A 17385-nucleotide genomic window follows, 5' to 3' on the forward strand; every position below is an offset into this window, starting at 1 on the left:
GGCATTTAAATAGATAACTGATGCATGAACTTAAAACATACCCTGACAGAAGGCACTTCGAAGCAGTTCTGCAACATCAACAGATTAATCGCTGCCTTGAAGCTAAGATCAGATGGCTTGTTAGATACTGAAGGGATAAATGAATAGATTTGTTAGCAGCTGTGCTATACTATACCTGGATTGAAAGAAATAATTGGATTTTAGGAACAGCAGAAACCAGATGAAGGGATTGTAAGTTGGGCAATTGATGATATCAGATACAAGTTTTAATATGATCAATTTTGGTCATCAACGGTCAATCTAATATGGCAAAATTGATATGAAGTGTTTCTAAGTTGTCGCAGTTGAGAGAGGCAAACAAATTCTTCTTGCAAGGATAGCCATTAAAGAAAGAAAAAAAATACTTGTACCTCATATCTCAGATTTTGCTTCTTGCGAAAGATTAAGAGTGCATCAGGCAAAACCCCTTTGACATAAAGCCATTATTTGTTCATTCATTGTGGGCATAAAAAGTTATTAGTTTCAGTGAGTCTAAAATGAAGACATATCTAGAAAAACTACTTTATCTAATGTTAACTTTCTAACTGTTGGTTTAATAGAGAATGATCATTATGTCGATATAGCATGTCCATTGAAGTATTTATTATCTTCGAAGGTTGATGTGGCATGTTCACTAGGCACTGATCAGGCTCCGCCTATCAAATCTCATTTGGCAAAAAAAAAAAAAGTCATACCATTTGTGTCTCTATTGTACTTCAGTGTAAGGATATGTCCATCCTATAGATCATAATGTCTATTTCGAGACATCTACCATTGTTACCTGCATTAGAAAAATGCTTAATTAATACTTTGATTGTTTTCTTGTCTTGAGTGGATGTGTCAAGCATAAGTGGACGCTTTAGTTGCATACATTGGAATTTTTTTTTCCTAGGCTGATGCATTGCACGCCAAGGATGCCCTAATCATATTAGATGCTTCAGTGTTTTTTGTCCTTGGTCGAAGGGTCACACGCAAAAGGGACATTTTGATTATGTGGAGTGCATTAGATGGTTCTTTGTCCTGGATGGACTCAATATGCACAAAGGGACAACTTGGTCAAGTAATATGCTATTGGTGCTTTCTTATCTTGGGCGGGTCTAGGTGGATGTATCACATGCAAAAGGAATGGTTTGATTATGCCGAGTGCTTCCAATACCTTCTGTCCTCGGCAAAAGTATTGTGCACAAGAGGTATGCTTTCGTCTATTTGGCCACATCGGGTAATGGATATACATATCATAAGTAAAAGATGCCTTAGTAATTTTGAACGCTTTGAATATGTTTTTTTTTGGGTCTTGGGTGGCCACACAAAGGAAGCTATGAGTCTTGTTGGTAGTATTGGACGCTTTAGATGTTTTTCGTCTTGTGTAAATGCATTACAAACAAAAGGACAGTTTGGTCGATTAAGTCACACGCTTTAGATGCTTGTTATCCTAGGCAGATGTATTATATGCAAGAGGGATGCTTTGGCCAGTTTGATCGCGTTTAGTTTTGCGTGTGGGTATACCTCTTATATGTTTGTTCTATTAATTTTATTACAAGTGGATGCTTATCATAATGTAGACTAAAGTTCAAAATTTGAATGGGGAGAATAAAATCCCGTTTTTCTTCTTTTAACAGGGGCTCACAAATCTACTTGTCAAGAAACATGGGGCATCTTAAATATGGATAAGCATTGTCAAGAAACACACCCTGAAAGGACACTAACACTCTTTTATGATATAAAACTATAAAATACATGGAGCATCTTAAATATGGGTAGGCATTGTTATTATCGAGCATAAAATTTGTTAGCCCAACAGTTTTGAGTGGTACAACAAAGCTGAAACTGCTGTTCTCTTTCATCCTTAATATGCTCCATGTCACTAAAAATATATGGAACTATACCACTAGTCAGATTTATTCTATTTTCGCATCTGCTTTTATAGTATCATCTTGCAATCTCCTATGAATTACGGAGGTTCTGTTAAAGCATGTATTTTTAGGATAAAATTAATAAAAACTAGCCAACAAGATGCAAAACATGCACATTATGCATCATATATATTGAGAAAGGTCATGAGATGATCCGCTTGATAATGAATACAAGCAATCTACTCTTCATGGTTGTACCTTGTGGTTGGACAAGAACAAACTACAATGTATAGTGACATGGCAAGGGACTTTTATCTGATGACAAAATAGCTTGTTTAAAAAAGTTCGTGCTTCACTAATTCAGATTGTAAATAAGAATGAGACGCACCATCATATGAGTCGTTTTCTGTTCCAAATGGCTTCCACTGGACTCCAGGTTTCCAGTCAACTAAGCCTCTATAACGTGACAAGATATCAGCTAGCAGAAACAACTGGTAAGGCAATCTCCGAAATTAGTGCACCTATATAAATAGTAACTTCAGATATCTAAGACAGCCTCCATTTGGCAAGTTGGAGCAGAAAAGTTATCCTTTCTCTGGAACAGATACCTTTACAGGGTGATAGATGATTTTTAACTGTAATTTTCTGCCCATAATATAGGCTGAAGTTTGTAAATATTAATGAACCCTCCAAGCTTGCTTGCATCATTGAATAACAGAATCGAATTACCTCAAGACACAACAAACTTCCTTTGATCCTCATCCATTTCCCAAGCTCTACAAAGATCTAGCAGCATGTTGGGACTTCGCCATCTCCCTCAAGACAGCACCAACAATCGCCGCCTGCTCAAGACACTCAGCCTTGTGCAGTGAATCTAGCAGAACAATACAAGTCTTAGCACTAAGTTTGCATCCCCTTAGCCGAGTTTCCTCAAAAATCCTGTATGCGTCCATTGCTCTATTTGCATTGCTCATGCCTACTATAAGGGCATTGAAGCTAACTGAGTCAGGAATACCACCGCTTGCTTTAAACTTTTCAAACAATCTATTAGCCTCCGTTACATTCCCTACTTTTGCGAGTCCCGAAATCATGGTTGTGTATGTGACAACACTAGGAACCAGACCCTGTTTCTGCATTTCTTGCCAGAAGACAAAAGCTTTATTATACTTTTGCACTCGACAAAGACCATTTATAAGGATGCTGTAAGTATAGGTGTTAGGAGCGCACTTCATTTCTTTCATTGACTGCAAACATACAAGCGCTTCACTTATCTCCTCTGCCTTCACTAAAGCATCAATGAGGCAGTTCCAAGTGTATACATTAGGAGTTATACCCTTCTGCATCATCTCTTCCATAATAAGATAAGCTTCATCTATCCTCCCCACCTTTCCAAACCCATCAATTAGGTTACTATAGACAACAACATTTAATACTGTTCCATGTGATTTTGCTTCTTCAAATAGCATATAAGCCTCATCAAGCCTGTCAATTTTCGCAAGGCCATCAATCACGGATCCATAGGTAACCACAGTTGGAGGATGACCCTGGACCTTCATCTCTTCAAGAAGCTGGTAAGCTTTATCCACCTTTCCTGCCTTGCAGAAACCATCAATGACAGCATTGTAGGCAAGTGTGTCTAGTACACAACCTTGCTCTTTCATGTCATAAAACAACTTGTAGGTCTCTTGTGCATGGCCAGCTTTCGTAAGACCATGAATCAATATAGAATAGCTACGAGCATCAGGGGGGAATCCATGAGCCCTGATGCCCTCAAATATAGAACGCCCCTTTTCAACTTCACCTGCCTTGAAAGCACAATCCATGTAAGTATTCAAAAGAATCAAGTCAGGGAGACACCCTCGCCGATTCATGTCTTTGAATATCTTATGCCCATCCTCTTTTCTGTCATGCCTAAAGAAGTTTCTGATGAGAGATGTATACACAACAGCATTAGGATTGTGCCCTGCATCCAACATCCTTTCAAACAACCTATAAGCTTCATCAACCTTGCCTGTCCTGCCTAATCCATCAATAAGCGAACAATATGTCACAGCATCAGGAGTGCAGCCCTTCTGGCTAATTCCTTCAAATATCTTCCAGGCTTCATCAAGCTTCTTTGACTTGCACAATCTATCAACCATTATATTCACTGTCAGAACATTAGGAAACAAGCCAGCATTCTCCATGGTATGCTGGATTTGGTAAGCTGCTTCAACTTGACCGGATGTGCAAAGCATGTCAATGATAATATTATAGGTCGAGAGGTTGGGCTCCGCATCTTTCTTCATCTCCTCAAAAAGCTTTAGAGCTTCATCAACTTTTCCTTTTCTCCCCAGGCAAGTAAGAATTGAATTGTATGCGACAACACTTGGAATACATCCCTTCTCTCTTAGCCTGTCTAGGAACTTGTAAGCATCACTAAACAATCCAGCAGAGCCATAGCCCATTATCATGGTATTATAAGCAAAGGCACATGGAACTTTCCTGTCTTGCTCCATTTCCTCGAAGAGTCCGACAGCTTCACTTAACCTATTTGCTTTCCATAGAACCCCGATCATGCTAGTATATGACACATCATCTGGCCTCAAACCTTGTGCTTTGAGCTCGTGAAAGAACTTCCAAGCCATATCAACTTTGCCCACTTTACCAAAACAATCAATGCAGACATTATAAAGCACCAGATCTGCTTCGAATGAGTTGCTTTTCATTTGCTCCAGTACTGAGAGAGCTGCATCAAGCCTTCCTTCTCTTGCAAATACACGAACCATTGTTGTGAACAATTGGATGTTGAGCTCATATCCAACCTCCTGCATCTGGTGAAACATGGTAAGGGCCAAATCAGGTTCACGAGCATTCGCAAGCGCACCAATCAATGTTGTATATGCCGAAAAAGCAGGGCGGAATTTAAACTTCCTCAACATTTGCATTGAATCAACAGCAACTCTCAGTCTCCTGGATTTGATGAAGCTCTTGACCAGCTCAATGCAAACATTATTTGATAACCCATAACCAAGAATGCTCATTTCCTCTAAAAGCTTCTCCAGACAATCATATTTTCCGGTATCAGCCAAAATCATTAGAACAGAATTATATGCTTCTACACTGTGTGGCTCAGCAGTAATCTTTTCCACCCACCGGAAATACTTTAACGCCAAGTTCAAATCCGTCTGTCTTTTTAAGACACCGAAGATGACTTCTCGATTGGGTTTCGCGTGGATCTCAGAAAGAAGTCTCTCCGCCTCGGGTCCCCAAGGGCTTCCATCTAGAACGCGGCAAACTTCATCAACAGTAGCTCTTGTTTGTTCCTTACCCGCATTAACACTGTGATTTCCTCCCACATCAACAAATCGACTCCCTTCTCCAGCTGGCGGCGAAGGCCTATCTGATGTGAATCTTCGGCAAGATCGGTGGCATAAATATGAAATAAAGCTTCCACCTTTCCTGCGAATTACTCGATTCCCGGCCACCGAGAAGGGCCACCTGGGCGGTAAAGGAGCAGCAGCCTGTGTCGTACAAGCTACCGATGTCGCCTGTTCCTGGCTGTTGGGTAAGGTTTCGAAGACGCCGTCGTTGCCATGAACCCCGTGGCGGCATCGAGTAACCCCCCGAACCCTCGCCGCCGCCATGAGGGCAGAAAGCAACAACAAGAAATGGATTCCGAGAGCCGGCTTAAATAGAGAAGTTGCATATTAGCTCTTTTAAAAAATTATATTAATATCTTTATAATTTCGAAATGAGAAATATAGTTCTATTTATCATAATACTATCAATTATATCAATAAAAATATAAATAATAATAATATAAATATATGAATACTAATATTATTTTTTAAAATATAAATATCAAAAATACTAAAATAAGATATATAGATCTATTTATTATAATACTAATGTAACTTTTTGAACCAAAAGAAAGAACGAAAACACACTTAACCCGAACTGAGGTCAGACCTATAAATGATGGACCGGTCTAATCCAATAAATTTGAGTAATTATTTGTTGACAAACAAAATTATACAGCGTGTTAGACTTTGTTATTTAAAGTAAAAGAAATCAGCGTGTTAGACACGTGTTCATTGCTTATTAATATCATGTTTATACGAACATGGAGACCAAACATTTCCACGTCGGCTTCTACTTGAAACTACGTTTCATTCTCTTTCTAAACTCACTCGTCATTCCCACACGGTTATGCACGTAGACGAAGAATCTCGATTACATCATCCATAGGACGATATTCTCGATCAAAACATGCACGAAAATTAAAGAACATACTTAAAGAAATATCCACGATCATCATGCACGAAAATTAAAGAAGATACCTCAAAACAGCAATATGTGCCTCAAGATTCTTTGTCTAATTTTTACCTGCAAAATTCCGAAAACCTTTAATTCGAATACAATTTGATCGCTAATGCTCCAACATAACTATAACGATCACCTGCGACTTGCTTGATTCATAGTAAATCCTTAAAAAGTAAGAGGCAGATAAAAGCAGCACCTCTGAAAGGAAAAACAGCAGTTTGAGACAGGAGGAGACTGCTGCTGCATCGGAACTAGATATCATAACAGTTCATGCAATGGCCTCCGATCTCTGTTCTGGGGGCATAATCAGTCGGTAATTAATCAAATTTCGCTGAGGAGGGAATTTTTTCTGGAAACCAGAAACTGATGAATTTGTTCTTTGAGACCAAAGAATTTGATGTGAAGTGTAAACATAAGCAACTTGACATGATCTCCACTGCACCAAATAGGGGCGAGAACCTGGAAAACAGAACAGAATTGAGATGTTTATTGTCATCTACAAAGTAACAAGCTTCTCGATATAAATGCTGTTAGCAACATTCCTGTTAATTATCATCCACCCCAAATGACTCTGATTTCTAAGCCAGCTAAAGCTATAAACACTCCAACCAAAATTGCCTCCTACCAAAAACTATTGCTCAATTAATGCAAATGAATATGGAAAAAAGGAGGTTGAAGAAAAGGTGCCATTTAAAAGTAATCAGAATACATTTTTAATTTGATTTGCATAGGTGTTCATCCAAAAATATTAGACCCTTATCCCTGTCCATTCTGTATAAATATGGTTTTAACATTGAACCTGTCAATTATTGTATCATTGTATCTGCCGATTAAAGTGGATCTGTATATGGTTTTCGCAGTGTTTACTGTTTAGTATGTTTTTGCCCCTACATATATCCGAAAGGTTCTACCAACAAACCAAGAATGCAAGGTTTCATTAGTCCTCTCCAACAAAGCAGATATAGAAGACATCGATTGGTTTATAATAGAAGTAAAAGCAAAGACAAAAAGAATTGTAAACGTTTTCACCAACTTAATGGTTTTGATCAAACAGTACAGTTGACATTAATAAGCCACATAACATGAAATACATTGTCAATTGTGTGCTTTTATAGTTTTCTTCATATGCTTATTGAGTATGATGTACCAATCAAAGATATCTAAGAAGGGGAGTTGTATAGCAACATCAGATCGGAACGAATATTCAGAAACTCTAAATTTCCAGTGACAATTTTTTTCTGTAGTAACTATATCAAGGGGCCTTGAAAAAAGTTGAATGGAGCCATATCATTCCACTGCAACAGCGGAACATGAGACTTCATAGATGTTACACCTTATAGAGTTCAGAAGACAAATGTAACTTGAACCAAAATAGAAGAGGAAGAGCAGACCGGGGGAAGGGGATCTTGCTACGCTTTTACAATTCACTATCTCCTATATTGAGGGAGTGTCACGGACCTAGCTGGAATTGCCTAAGTCGTGAGGCACCCTTGCGGTCAAGACGCGAACTTAACTTGAGTTGCCTAAGCCGTGAAGCACCCTTGTGCCAACTTCTCGGACTTAGCTAGGATTGCCTAAGTCTTGACGCGCCCTTGCGATATGCATCCGCAAAGGTCAGCCAGTTTGCAACCTCACTCAGGTCCTTCGGGACCTGTAAAGAGAAAGTTGATTAGTTCGAAGAACGAGCGACGAACAAGTCCTGACATCTCGCGAAGAGGGAAGCTTTACAAGCAATTCAGCGAGCACCTTGCGTGCATTAGAGAAAAGAGAGAGAGGAGGACAACAAAGACTTTAGAAGGTAGAATGAACAGTTGCAAGTCCACAAACAACTGCTCACCGGGTGCCGGGCGCGAAGGCAAGTTCCCGTCAAGAAAACGTGCGAACTTGTGAAGATTGTTCAACGCCCGACAATATACAAAAGTCCCATCCAGCCTTGTGCCACCCAAGGGGTTCTAGGGTGCTAAGATGACTGACATTTCGCGCGGTGCAGCGGGCTACAAAAAATAGCCCGCAGCACGCGAAAATGGAGCCATTTTGGGGCTTTTTGACCCGGCACGGTGAGCGATCGCACTGTGCGCTGCAACCTGTTCGAACATGTATTTTTACAAGCAAAAACACACAAAACCAAGGCAAAACAGGCCGCCATGTCTATGTTCAAGCATGCAAAAGCGACGAACAGTTCGTTGAACGAAGTTATTGCGAGTGCGTGACAACCGTTCGTGACATTCTCCCCCACTTAACCTGTCGACGCTTGTTGGTAGTTGTTGATGATTGCTTCTTTATGTCGTAGAGCGTCTTCGGGCTCCCAACTTGCTTCAGTTCGGGGAAGCTTTCGCCACTTCACCAAGTACTCGATCTACTCAGCTCCATTGGGTAGTTTTATCTTGCGATCTGCTCGAATGGTTTCAACTAGCTTCTTATTGGAGGCTCTGGTGGGGGGTAGCCGAGTTGGAACACTTCGGGAAGCATCTTGCGGATCTGAGTGGTAGGCTTTCAAGTTGCCGACGTGAAAAACATTGTGAATTTTGAGCCACGCCGGCAGTTGCAACCTATAGGAGACGTTGCCCACCCTATTGATAATTGGGAAGGACCCTTCATACTTGCGCACCAATCCTTTGTGTACTTTGTTCCTAAAGAATTAGAGTGATATCGGTTGGAGCTTCACCAACACAAAATCGCGACTTTGAACTCTTACGGTCGCCTTCCCAAGTCGGTCCACTTCTTCATCTTTTTGGCCGCCTTCTCCAAGTAAGCCCGCACAATATCTGCATTCCGGTGCCATTCTTTGGCAAAGTGATATGCTGACGGACTACTCCCAGTGTATCCGATAGCCAGGGTGTGAGGAGTCGACAGTTGTTGTCCTGTGATGATCTCGAAGGGGCTCTTATTGGACGCAGAGCTGCGCTGCACGTTGTAGGAGAATTGGGCTACGTCCAACAGCTTCATCCAATCTCGTTGGTTGGCACTCACGTAGTGCCGAAGATATTGCTCCAAGAGCGAGTTTATCATTTTGGTTTGGCCATCTGTTTGGGGGTGGAGGCTTGTGGATAAGTATAACTTAGACCCCAATAATTTGAATAGCTCGGTCCATAATCGTCCCAGGAACCGAGCATCTCGATCACTGATAATATCGTGCGGCACTCCCCTATACTTCACCACATTCTTCATCATCAGCTTGGCCACCTCCTCTGCTGAACAGTGTAGAGGCGCAGCAATGAAAGTTGCAAACTTTGAAAATCGATCGACCATTACGAGTATCGATCCCAATCCCCCTATTGTCGGTAAGCTTGATATGAAGTCCAAGGAAATGCTCTCCCACGGCCTTTCTGGTGCGGGCAACGATTCCAAAAGTCCCACCAGCTTCCGCTACTCCACCTTGTCTTGTTGGCAAGTGAGGCACGTTCAAACATATTCCTCCACATCAGTCCTCATCTTCGGCTAGTAGAATGCCCTCTCCACGAGAGTCAAGGTTCTGTGAATACCCGGATGTCCAGCCCAAAGGGAATCATAACACTCTCTTAAGAGCTCACGCCTCAAATTGTCCACTCGAGAGACATAAACCCTATTCTCTTTTATGTAAACAAGTCCCTCTTGGACTCAAAATCATCGTGCCTTGTCTTCTTTGATGAGTTGCATCAGGGTTATTGACTGAGGATCACTATACAGTCCATCCCTAATCCTGGAAAGGAAGTTGGAGTACAATTGACTTGCTTGGCCTCTGCCCTCTAACTGTATAGCATTCACTCTCTCCACCTTCCGGCTCAATGCATCGGCCACGACATTTGCTTTTCCGAGCTTTTACTCCATTGTCATATCAAACTCAGCCAGGAAGTCCTGCCATCGTGCTTGCTTTGGGAAGAGTTTCTTCTGAGTTTGGAAATAGCTCAAAACGATGTTGTCTGTCCTTGACACAAATCGCGATCCAAGAAGGTAGTGCCACCAAACTCGTAGACAGTGGACCACCGCTGTCATCTCCTTCTCGTGCACCAAATACCGCTGCTCGGTCTCGTTGAGCTTACAACTCTCGTAGGCTATCGGATGACCCTCCTACATGAGTACTCCCCCAATAACGAAGTCTGAAGCATCTGTATGGACTTCGAAGGGCTCCCCATAGTTCGGCAATTTGAGCATCGGTTCTTCCAACACAGCAGCCTTCAGATCTAGGAATGCAGCTTCACATTTGTCAGACCACCTCCAAGGCTGCTCCTTCTTCAATAACTCCGTCAGTGGAGTTGCACGCTTCGAATACACCGCTATGAAGCGTCGATAGTAGTTGACGAAACCAAGAAAGGATCTCAACGCTGGCACCTTCTTTGGAGTTCGTCATTCCGCAACAGCTTGCACCTTTGATTGGTCCATCCGAATGGAGCCATCACCGATTCGATGCCCCAAAAACAAGATCTTCGTTTGAGAAAAGTAGAACTTCTCCCTCTTCACGAGCAAAGTGTTCTCCCTGAGAACCTTGAAAATTGTCCGAAGGTGCTCGATATACACCTCGAGCGTTTGGCTGTAGACGATGATATCGTCCAAGTAGACGACCACAAACTTATCCAAATACTCTTTGAATAATTGGTTCATAAGAGTGCAGAACGTGACCGGAGCGTTGGTTAAGCCGAAAGGCATCACCAAGAACTCAAACGCTCCATACCTAGTCACGCAGGTAGTCTTCACTTCGTCGCCTTCAACAATGCGCACCTGCCAGTATCCCGACCGGAGGTCAAGTTTAGAGAAATACTTGGCCTTGCCCAATTAGTCGAACAAGTCCGTGATGAGTGGGATTGGATACTTGTTCTTCACTATCACTTTGTTGAGGGCTCGATAATCGACGCATAGTCGGAGACTCCCATCTTGTTTCTTTTGGAAGAGCACCAGAGCTCTGAATGGTGCTTTAGAACTACGGATGAGACTACCCCTTAGCAGTTCATCTAACTGCTTTCTGAGTTCTGCCAACTCAGGAGGGGGCATGTGGTATGGTAGTCTCACTAGAGGCTTCACTCCTGGCTCCAGCTCGATATGATGATCCACGCCTCTGTGTGGCGGTAGAGTCTTCGGTAACTCGGGTGGCATAACATCTGTGAACTCCTTCAGTACGTTAGCCACCACAGCAGGTTCATGAATGGCCTTCTCATCGAGTGGTTCTAGCTTCATAGCAACCACGAATGTTAATTCGCCTTTTCTTACCCCTTTCTTTAGTTGTAATGTCGATATTTCTTGGGGTTCCCTGATTCCTCTCCGAGAGACGAGAACCACACAAGGGTCGTCACCTCCCATCATATATAGGGAGTTTAGGAACAACATTGGCACCAACTTCGCTGCGTGCATGAATTTCATTCCAAGAATCACTTGGAAGTCGTCTAGTGGCATCGTTATCATGTTTGTGCTCCCGCTCCATGTTCCGATCTTGATGGGAACTCCCTTTGCTAACCTAGAGATTCGCTTGGCCTCCGAGTTCACCGCCTTCATTTGACTTGGGTTCTTCTCCAAGATCAACCCAAGTCGCTTTGCTTCTCGATCGGCAATAAAGTCGTGGGTAGCGCCCGTGTCCACCATTACGCGAGTTGTTTGACCATTGAGCTTAATGTCTACGTACAACAACTCGTTACTTCCTGCTTTTTGTGGCCTTCCCTTCATGTTCTCCCCCACTTGACCCCGTATAATATTCAATAAACGTATTGCTCCCATCCGGGGTCCTTGCGACTCCTCATCGTCGTTGTTGGATTATGAACTACTCGAACTAAGAGCAACAACCTTGCCCTTGTCCGATCTGGGGGGCTGGATGAAAGCTGTTAAAGCATTGACTGCCTGCTTCTGTGGGCACTCCCTCACCATATACGGCCCTTCGTATAAGAAGCATCCGCTAGTCTTCGGGGCCTTGCCTTTTGAGCTTGGCCCTTTGTAGGAACTCTTCTTCCTTTGTTCGCCCTCGAACTCCTTCCCTCGAGAATATTTTGGAGGGCAATTTCCTGAAGATTGTTTTCTTTTTCCCGGGTCCTCAGAGAAAACAAAGTCGGTGAGCCTTTTTGCGACAGCAATTGCCCCGATCACATCGGTAACATTCCTTCGATGCAGTTCTTGTTGAGCCCAAGGCTTCAAACCATCGAGAAAGCTGAACAGCTTATCCTTTCGGACATGTCCTGTATGTCGAGCATTAGTGTAGAAAATTGCTTCACGTAGTCTCGAATGGAAGTACTTTGGCGGAGTTATCTTAGTTTCCTCCTTGCGACGAACTCTGTGTTCTCAGGTAGAAACTGAGTTCTCAACTCCCGCTTTAAGTCCTCCCATATGTCCACTTGACACCGACCATGTTGGATCTCCTCCCAACGGGTTCGCCACCAAAGTTTTGCATCCCCGTTCAGATACATGGTTGCTATTGAAACTTTTGTGTCTTCAAAATCAAGCCTTGTAACTCGAAAGTACTGTTTCGTATCAAACAAAAAATTCTCGAGCTTTTTTGCATCCCTAGCACCTCCATAGCAATAAGGCTCAGGTGCCCTCAGATTTTGTGGCGGTGCAACGCGGGTGTTGCTCCCTCCCGCATTTAGTGCCCTTGTGAGTGCTGTCACTTTAGAAGTAAGTTCCGCCATGACTTCGTGTAAATGTTGCACGGAGTCTTTAGTATCATCCGTCAGTCGATTGACTATGGCCTTAACCTTATCAATTCGGGATTCAGCTTCTTCTTGCCAGCTCTCTACCCCAAGAAGCCTTTGTTGGCCTTGGTAGAGTTCCTCCAAGCTCGCTTCAAGAACATCCAAGCGGGTTTCCGTCGCTGTGAGTCTCTCCTTATGGCTCTTCTTCCCGGTTGGCGCTCTAGATTGCGCTTCCTCCGCTCGCGGAGAGTAGCCAATTTCTCGCTCATCATGTTCGCTGCCACGATCCTCCAAAGCGGCTCCAACGACATGAGAGTGAGTTTGCACTTGCAGCCCACCTGCGGCTGCTTGGGGCAAAGGTCCGGCTTGCCCCGCCTTGCATGATTTGCCATGATGCGTTGCCATGGCGAAATTGTGAAGTTCCTTCGCTGCTTGCTCGAATTGCTTGCTTGCTCTAATACCACAATGTCACGAACTTAGCTGGAATTGCCTAAATCACGAGGCACCCTTACGGCCAAGACGCGAACTTAGCTTGAGTTGCCTAAGTCGCGAAGCACCCTTGTGCCAACTTCTCGGACTTAGCTGGAATTGCCTAAGTCTTGACACGTCGTTACGATATGCATCCGTAAAGGTCAGTCAATTTGCAACCTCACTTAGGTCCCGAAGGACCTGTAAAAGAGAAAGTTGATTAGTTCGAAGAACAAGCGACGAACAAGTCCCGATGTCTCGCGAAAAGAAAAGCTTTACGAGCAATTCAGCGAGCACCTTGCGTGCATTAGAGAAAAGAAAGAGAAGAGGAAAACAAGGACTTTAGAAGGTAGAACGAACAGTTCAAGTCCACAAACAACTGCTCACCGGATGCTGGGCGAGAGGCAAGTTCCCGTCAAGAAAACGTGCGAACTTGTGAAGATTGTTCAACGCCCGACAATATATCGAAGTCTCATCCAACCCTGTGCCACCTGGAGGGTTCTAGGGTGCTGAGATGGTTGACATTTCGCGCGGTGCAGTAGGCTGCAGAAAACAGCCCGAGACACGTGAAAACGGAGCCATTTTGGGGCTTTTTGACCCGACGTGGTGAACGGTCGCACTGTGCACTGCAACCTGTTCGAACATGTATTTTTACAAGCAAAAACACACAAAACCAATTCAAAACAGGCTGTCATGTCTCTATTCAAGCATGCAAAAGCGACGAACGGTTCGTCGAACGAAGTTGTTCGTGACAGGAGGGCGGGGGAAAATCTTTGTGCACAGGTGTCACCAAATAAAAATAATCTTAACAGATTTACTCAAAATAAGAGAAAGTAAAAGGCTGCTTACCTAGTTTCTGAGTGTCAATGGTCATAAATATATATTCTAGTCTAAGAAAGAACGTATCACAGCCTCAACTTCAACAAGAGGCTGTCCCGCATATAGATGAATTTGTCCCTTTCTCACGACAATAACCTTTAGATCAAATGACTTCACGACCTGATCAAGTTCCTGTCACATGCCGATCATCCCAACTTAGCATCATGTAGTTACTAATATCTCAAAAGCATATGGAAATGAAAAAAGAGGGCATTCATTAGCAATTAGAGAACTTGCTTCGTCTTACTATTCTTATTACTGTTATGAAAAATGAACATATAAATGCCATAAGAAGATAGCAGATATATTGAAGTATTTCTTTAAAGTGGATTCTTAATATGCAAATTCAGAATAGCTCCTTACTTTAATTGTGAGCGGAACGATGTCAGCACTAACATCACCCAAATCTTTAAAAAAGGTCTTCACTATGTAGCAAAAATTTGTTGCATCCCCACGATCTTGGAAAGCAATAGTATAGGAAGGAGCTTTCTCTTCGACTGACGAGGAGCTTATGTCCAAGGAATAAAGTCCTTTAGGACCATTACCATCAGAGCCTCTACGTAAAAAAATAGCCTGAAATATATTGTAGCCAAAGATTAATCAATCTTAAGTATTCTAGCTATGTGAAGATATCAGATGCAAAAATTTAGATTAAAGTTATAGCCAAATTGGTCACAATGGAACAAAAAAATTTGATAATCCAATCAAACTGAAGAGGAAAGAAAATGTTCATTTACTGACAAATGAAGTATATGTAGGAAATGCTTACAAAAACATATGGAAGTTTCAGCCACCATGGTTCATTCATAACATCCAAGTGACTGTTTTTTACTTTGTTGACAAATGACTTGCTCTCTATCCTTTCAATGGGAAAATTATATCGTGAATCATCATTAACTTTCCCAGTTTCTGAGGAGCATCTCCTAGTAACTTCTGTAGAACTTTCCCAAATCTGAGTCTCTGGGAAGACTTCATCAATGTCAGAGCTGGAATTGGTTCCTCCAGAGAATGATATATCTTCAGTGTCCTCCACATAGTTCTTACTCTTCTGAAACTTACTTACACGCAAATGATCACCACTACTTACTCTTCTAACTGTCCCTCGACTTGACGAAGTTGCATAATTCTCGATATCAGGTGATCTTTGGGTCAGCTCAGAAGCATGAGCTCTTAAATCTTCAGGATCAGGACGATGTGCAGCTTCTTCAGCAATCTGCTCAATACCACCTAAGATGAATACATGAATAAACATGATATATACATAAATGACGACTATGGCTTTACTGTTACTAAAAGCTCCCTCAAATTAACATTACGACAAGAATTAGTTACAAAAACAAGCAGAAATAAGCCAGAGTCAAACATGAAAATTGCTAACATGGATTACTAACAAAACTATTCATGCCGTTATCACATAGATGATCCATTGCTATAAGCATTATTGTATACAGTCAACAACAAATATAATTGCTTTAGTGTTGCAAGTCAAGAAGCTAAATAACAAAGTGAGTACATCTTTAGTTGAGATTGAATATCAGAATTCATCAGAAATTACTAATGAATATAAAGTAATACAGGTAGGCATATCAAAATTCATCAAGCAGTTAAATCCATGTTCCTGCATGATAACGCTAGGAATCATTTTCCTCATGTGTTGCTTCATAACTTATTTTAGCATGACAACACACAAGATGAGATATACACTAATTATCATGATACGGAAACTTCACCCCTTAACAATCTTTGGCACTTGAATGATCACAAGGGCATTCAAAAGAAGAGATTGCTTTTCAGACCTTAGCCATTGATTGGCTTTCTTAAGACATTGTATTAAATAGGAGGCATCAAGATACCAAGTCATGAGGAGATGATCATTTATATGTCCCAGAGAATGAACACCAAGTGTAATGCACTTGAGATAAAAGTTAAATGTTTAATGAATGTGCATCAGAAACAATAACTCTCAAACCAGATATTCATCACTACAAGTAAGCAGCAGGATAGCGAAATTGTAGAATATGTTACCGGTAACTGCACAATTTACTAGGAAAAAAACAGAGCATGGACCATAAATGAAACCCACCAGAAAAAATAAGAGACAATAAATCAGACCAATAAAAGATAAAGGAGGAACGAAGTAAGCCAAACAACATCATAGTGCGATTAATCCAGGCAATAAATCAAAGTAGAACAGGCCTGATCGAGAAAGTTATCTCTAATTGAACTAAGAGAAGGAAATATCGTACCACTAACACCGCTGCCGCGCTCATCATTGCTCCTTGAGCCATTAAATCCCTTTGGAATGTTTCCAGCCTTGTTGGTGGATTTCGAGAGTCCGATCTTTCTCTTCAAATTCAGCTTTTCTCTACCCCTCTTTTGCTTCAAATTCAGCTTCTCTCCATTCATCTCTTCATTCATATTCTTGGAGGACACCGGCAAAGACACAGAAAAAGTATTCTCATCCAAGATAACCTTCGTAGCAGCACTCTTCTTCAACCTACCAAGCTTCTTGCCCACCTCCCCCTTTATGCCACTATCTTCAGCAAGTTCCCTCCTTTCGATCTCCCTCGCCTTCTTAGCCATCGCCCTGATCTCCAAGACCTTCTTATCAAGCTCCATCGCCTCCCGCACCTCAATTCCAGCCTTCCCCTCCGTCATTCCCTGCTCGCTAGGCTCGTTCCGCTCGCCGCCAAGAAACCAGACCGCAACAACAGTCTGCACCGCGAGAAGCACAGCGAATCGCAGCGCGAGGCGTTGCACCTCGCCGGGGAGAAACCGGAATTCTGCGGCTGCGGCGGCAGGGGCGAACGGGTCGACCCCCACCGCCGCCCCGCCCTCGACCACTTCTTCGACGTCCACCTCCTCGACCACTCGTTCGACGACAGCTACATCCTCCTCGTAAACGACGATGCGGGGCTCATCCGGCGGTGGCGGCAGGGGAGCGGGAGGTGGAGGAATGCGGGATTTGGGTATTAGGGTTTCGCGGCGGAGGCGGTTGGGGCGTTTGGTACGGGGTCTGGGAGACGGTAGAGAGGAGGCTTTGACGAGTCTCCTCGGGAGCGGAAGACGAACCGAGACCAGAGGAGGGTGAGAGAGGGCGGGAGGAGCGGAGGGGAAGGAAAGGGGTTTCATGGCATGATGTGAGCCGCCATGGTCATGGAGTTGACGTTCTCCGCCTCCACTCGGCTGCGTCGCAAGGAAGAACAAGAGGTGATAAGCTTCGGGGTTCACCGGTCTGCGTCACTCATGTATTT

At 42.9% G+C, this 17385-nt stretch overlaps 2 protein-coding genes across 6 annotated transcripts; both read right to left on the bottom strand.

Annotated features, from left to right (window-relative positions):
• Positions 1 to 41: 41 nt before the first annotated feature.
• Positions 42 to 5643, bottom strand: LOC135644689 (pentatricopeptide repeat-containing protein At3g06920-like). Of its 4 annotated transcripts, none has more exons than XM_065162508.1 (3): positions 2281 to 5643; positions 735 to 820; positions 42 to 127 (listed from the first exon to the last, which is right to left on the bottom strand). In XM_065162508.1, exon 1 carries the CDS (start codon positions 5516 to 5518, stop codon positions 2669 to 2671), a length of 2850 nt encoding a protein of 949 aa, XP_065018580.1. In that variant the 5' UTR covers positions 5519 to 5643; the 3' UTR covers positions 42 to 127; positions 735 to 820; positions 2281 to 2668. The 4 variants fall into 4 exon arrangements, with proteins under 4 accessions (XP_065018580.1, XP_065018578.1, XP_065018579.1 ...); XM_065162506.1 differs by having other exon boundaries at positions 42 to 175; XM_065162507.1 differs by lacking the exon at positions 735 to 820.
• Positions 5644 to 6229: 586 nt separating this feature from the next.
• On the bottom strand, positions 6230 to 17357 carry LOC103993667 (uncharacterized). 2 transcript variants are annotated; one of them, XM_009413818.3, is made up of 5 exons: positions 16378 to 17355; positions 14901 to 15358; positions 14495 to 14704; positions 14102 to 14263; positions 6518 to 6656 (listed from the first exon to the last, which is right to left on the bottom strand). In XM_009413818.3, exons 1-4 carry the CDS (start codon positions 17261 to 17263, stop codon positions 14138 to 14140), a joined length of 1680 nt encoding a protein of 559 aa, XP_009412093.2. In that variant the 5' UTR covers positions 17264 to 17355; the 3' UTR covers positions 6518 to 6656; positions 14102 to 14137. The 2 variants fall into 2 exon arrangements, with proteins under 2 accessions (XP_018685347.2, XP_009412093.2); XM_018829802.2 differs by lacking the exon at positions 14102 to 14263 and having other exon boundaries at positions 6230 to 6656; positions 16378 to 17357.
• Between the last annotated feature and the right edge of the window lie 28 nt (positions 17358 to 17385).

This window comes from Musa acuminata, chromosome BXJ3-8 (genome assembly GCF_036884655.1).
Source record: "Musa acuminata AAA Group cultivar baxijiao chromosome BXJ3-8, Cavendish_Baxijiao_AAA, whole genome shotgun sequence".
Taxonomy (NCBI): Eukaryota; Viridiplantae; Streptophyta; class Magnoliopsida; order Zingiberales; family Musaceae; genus Musa; species Musa acuminata.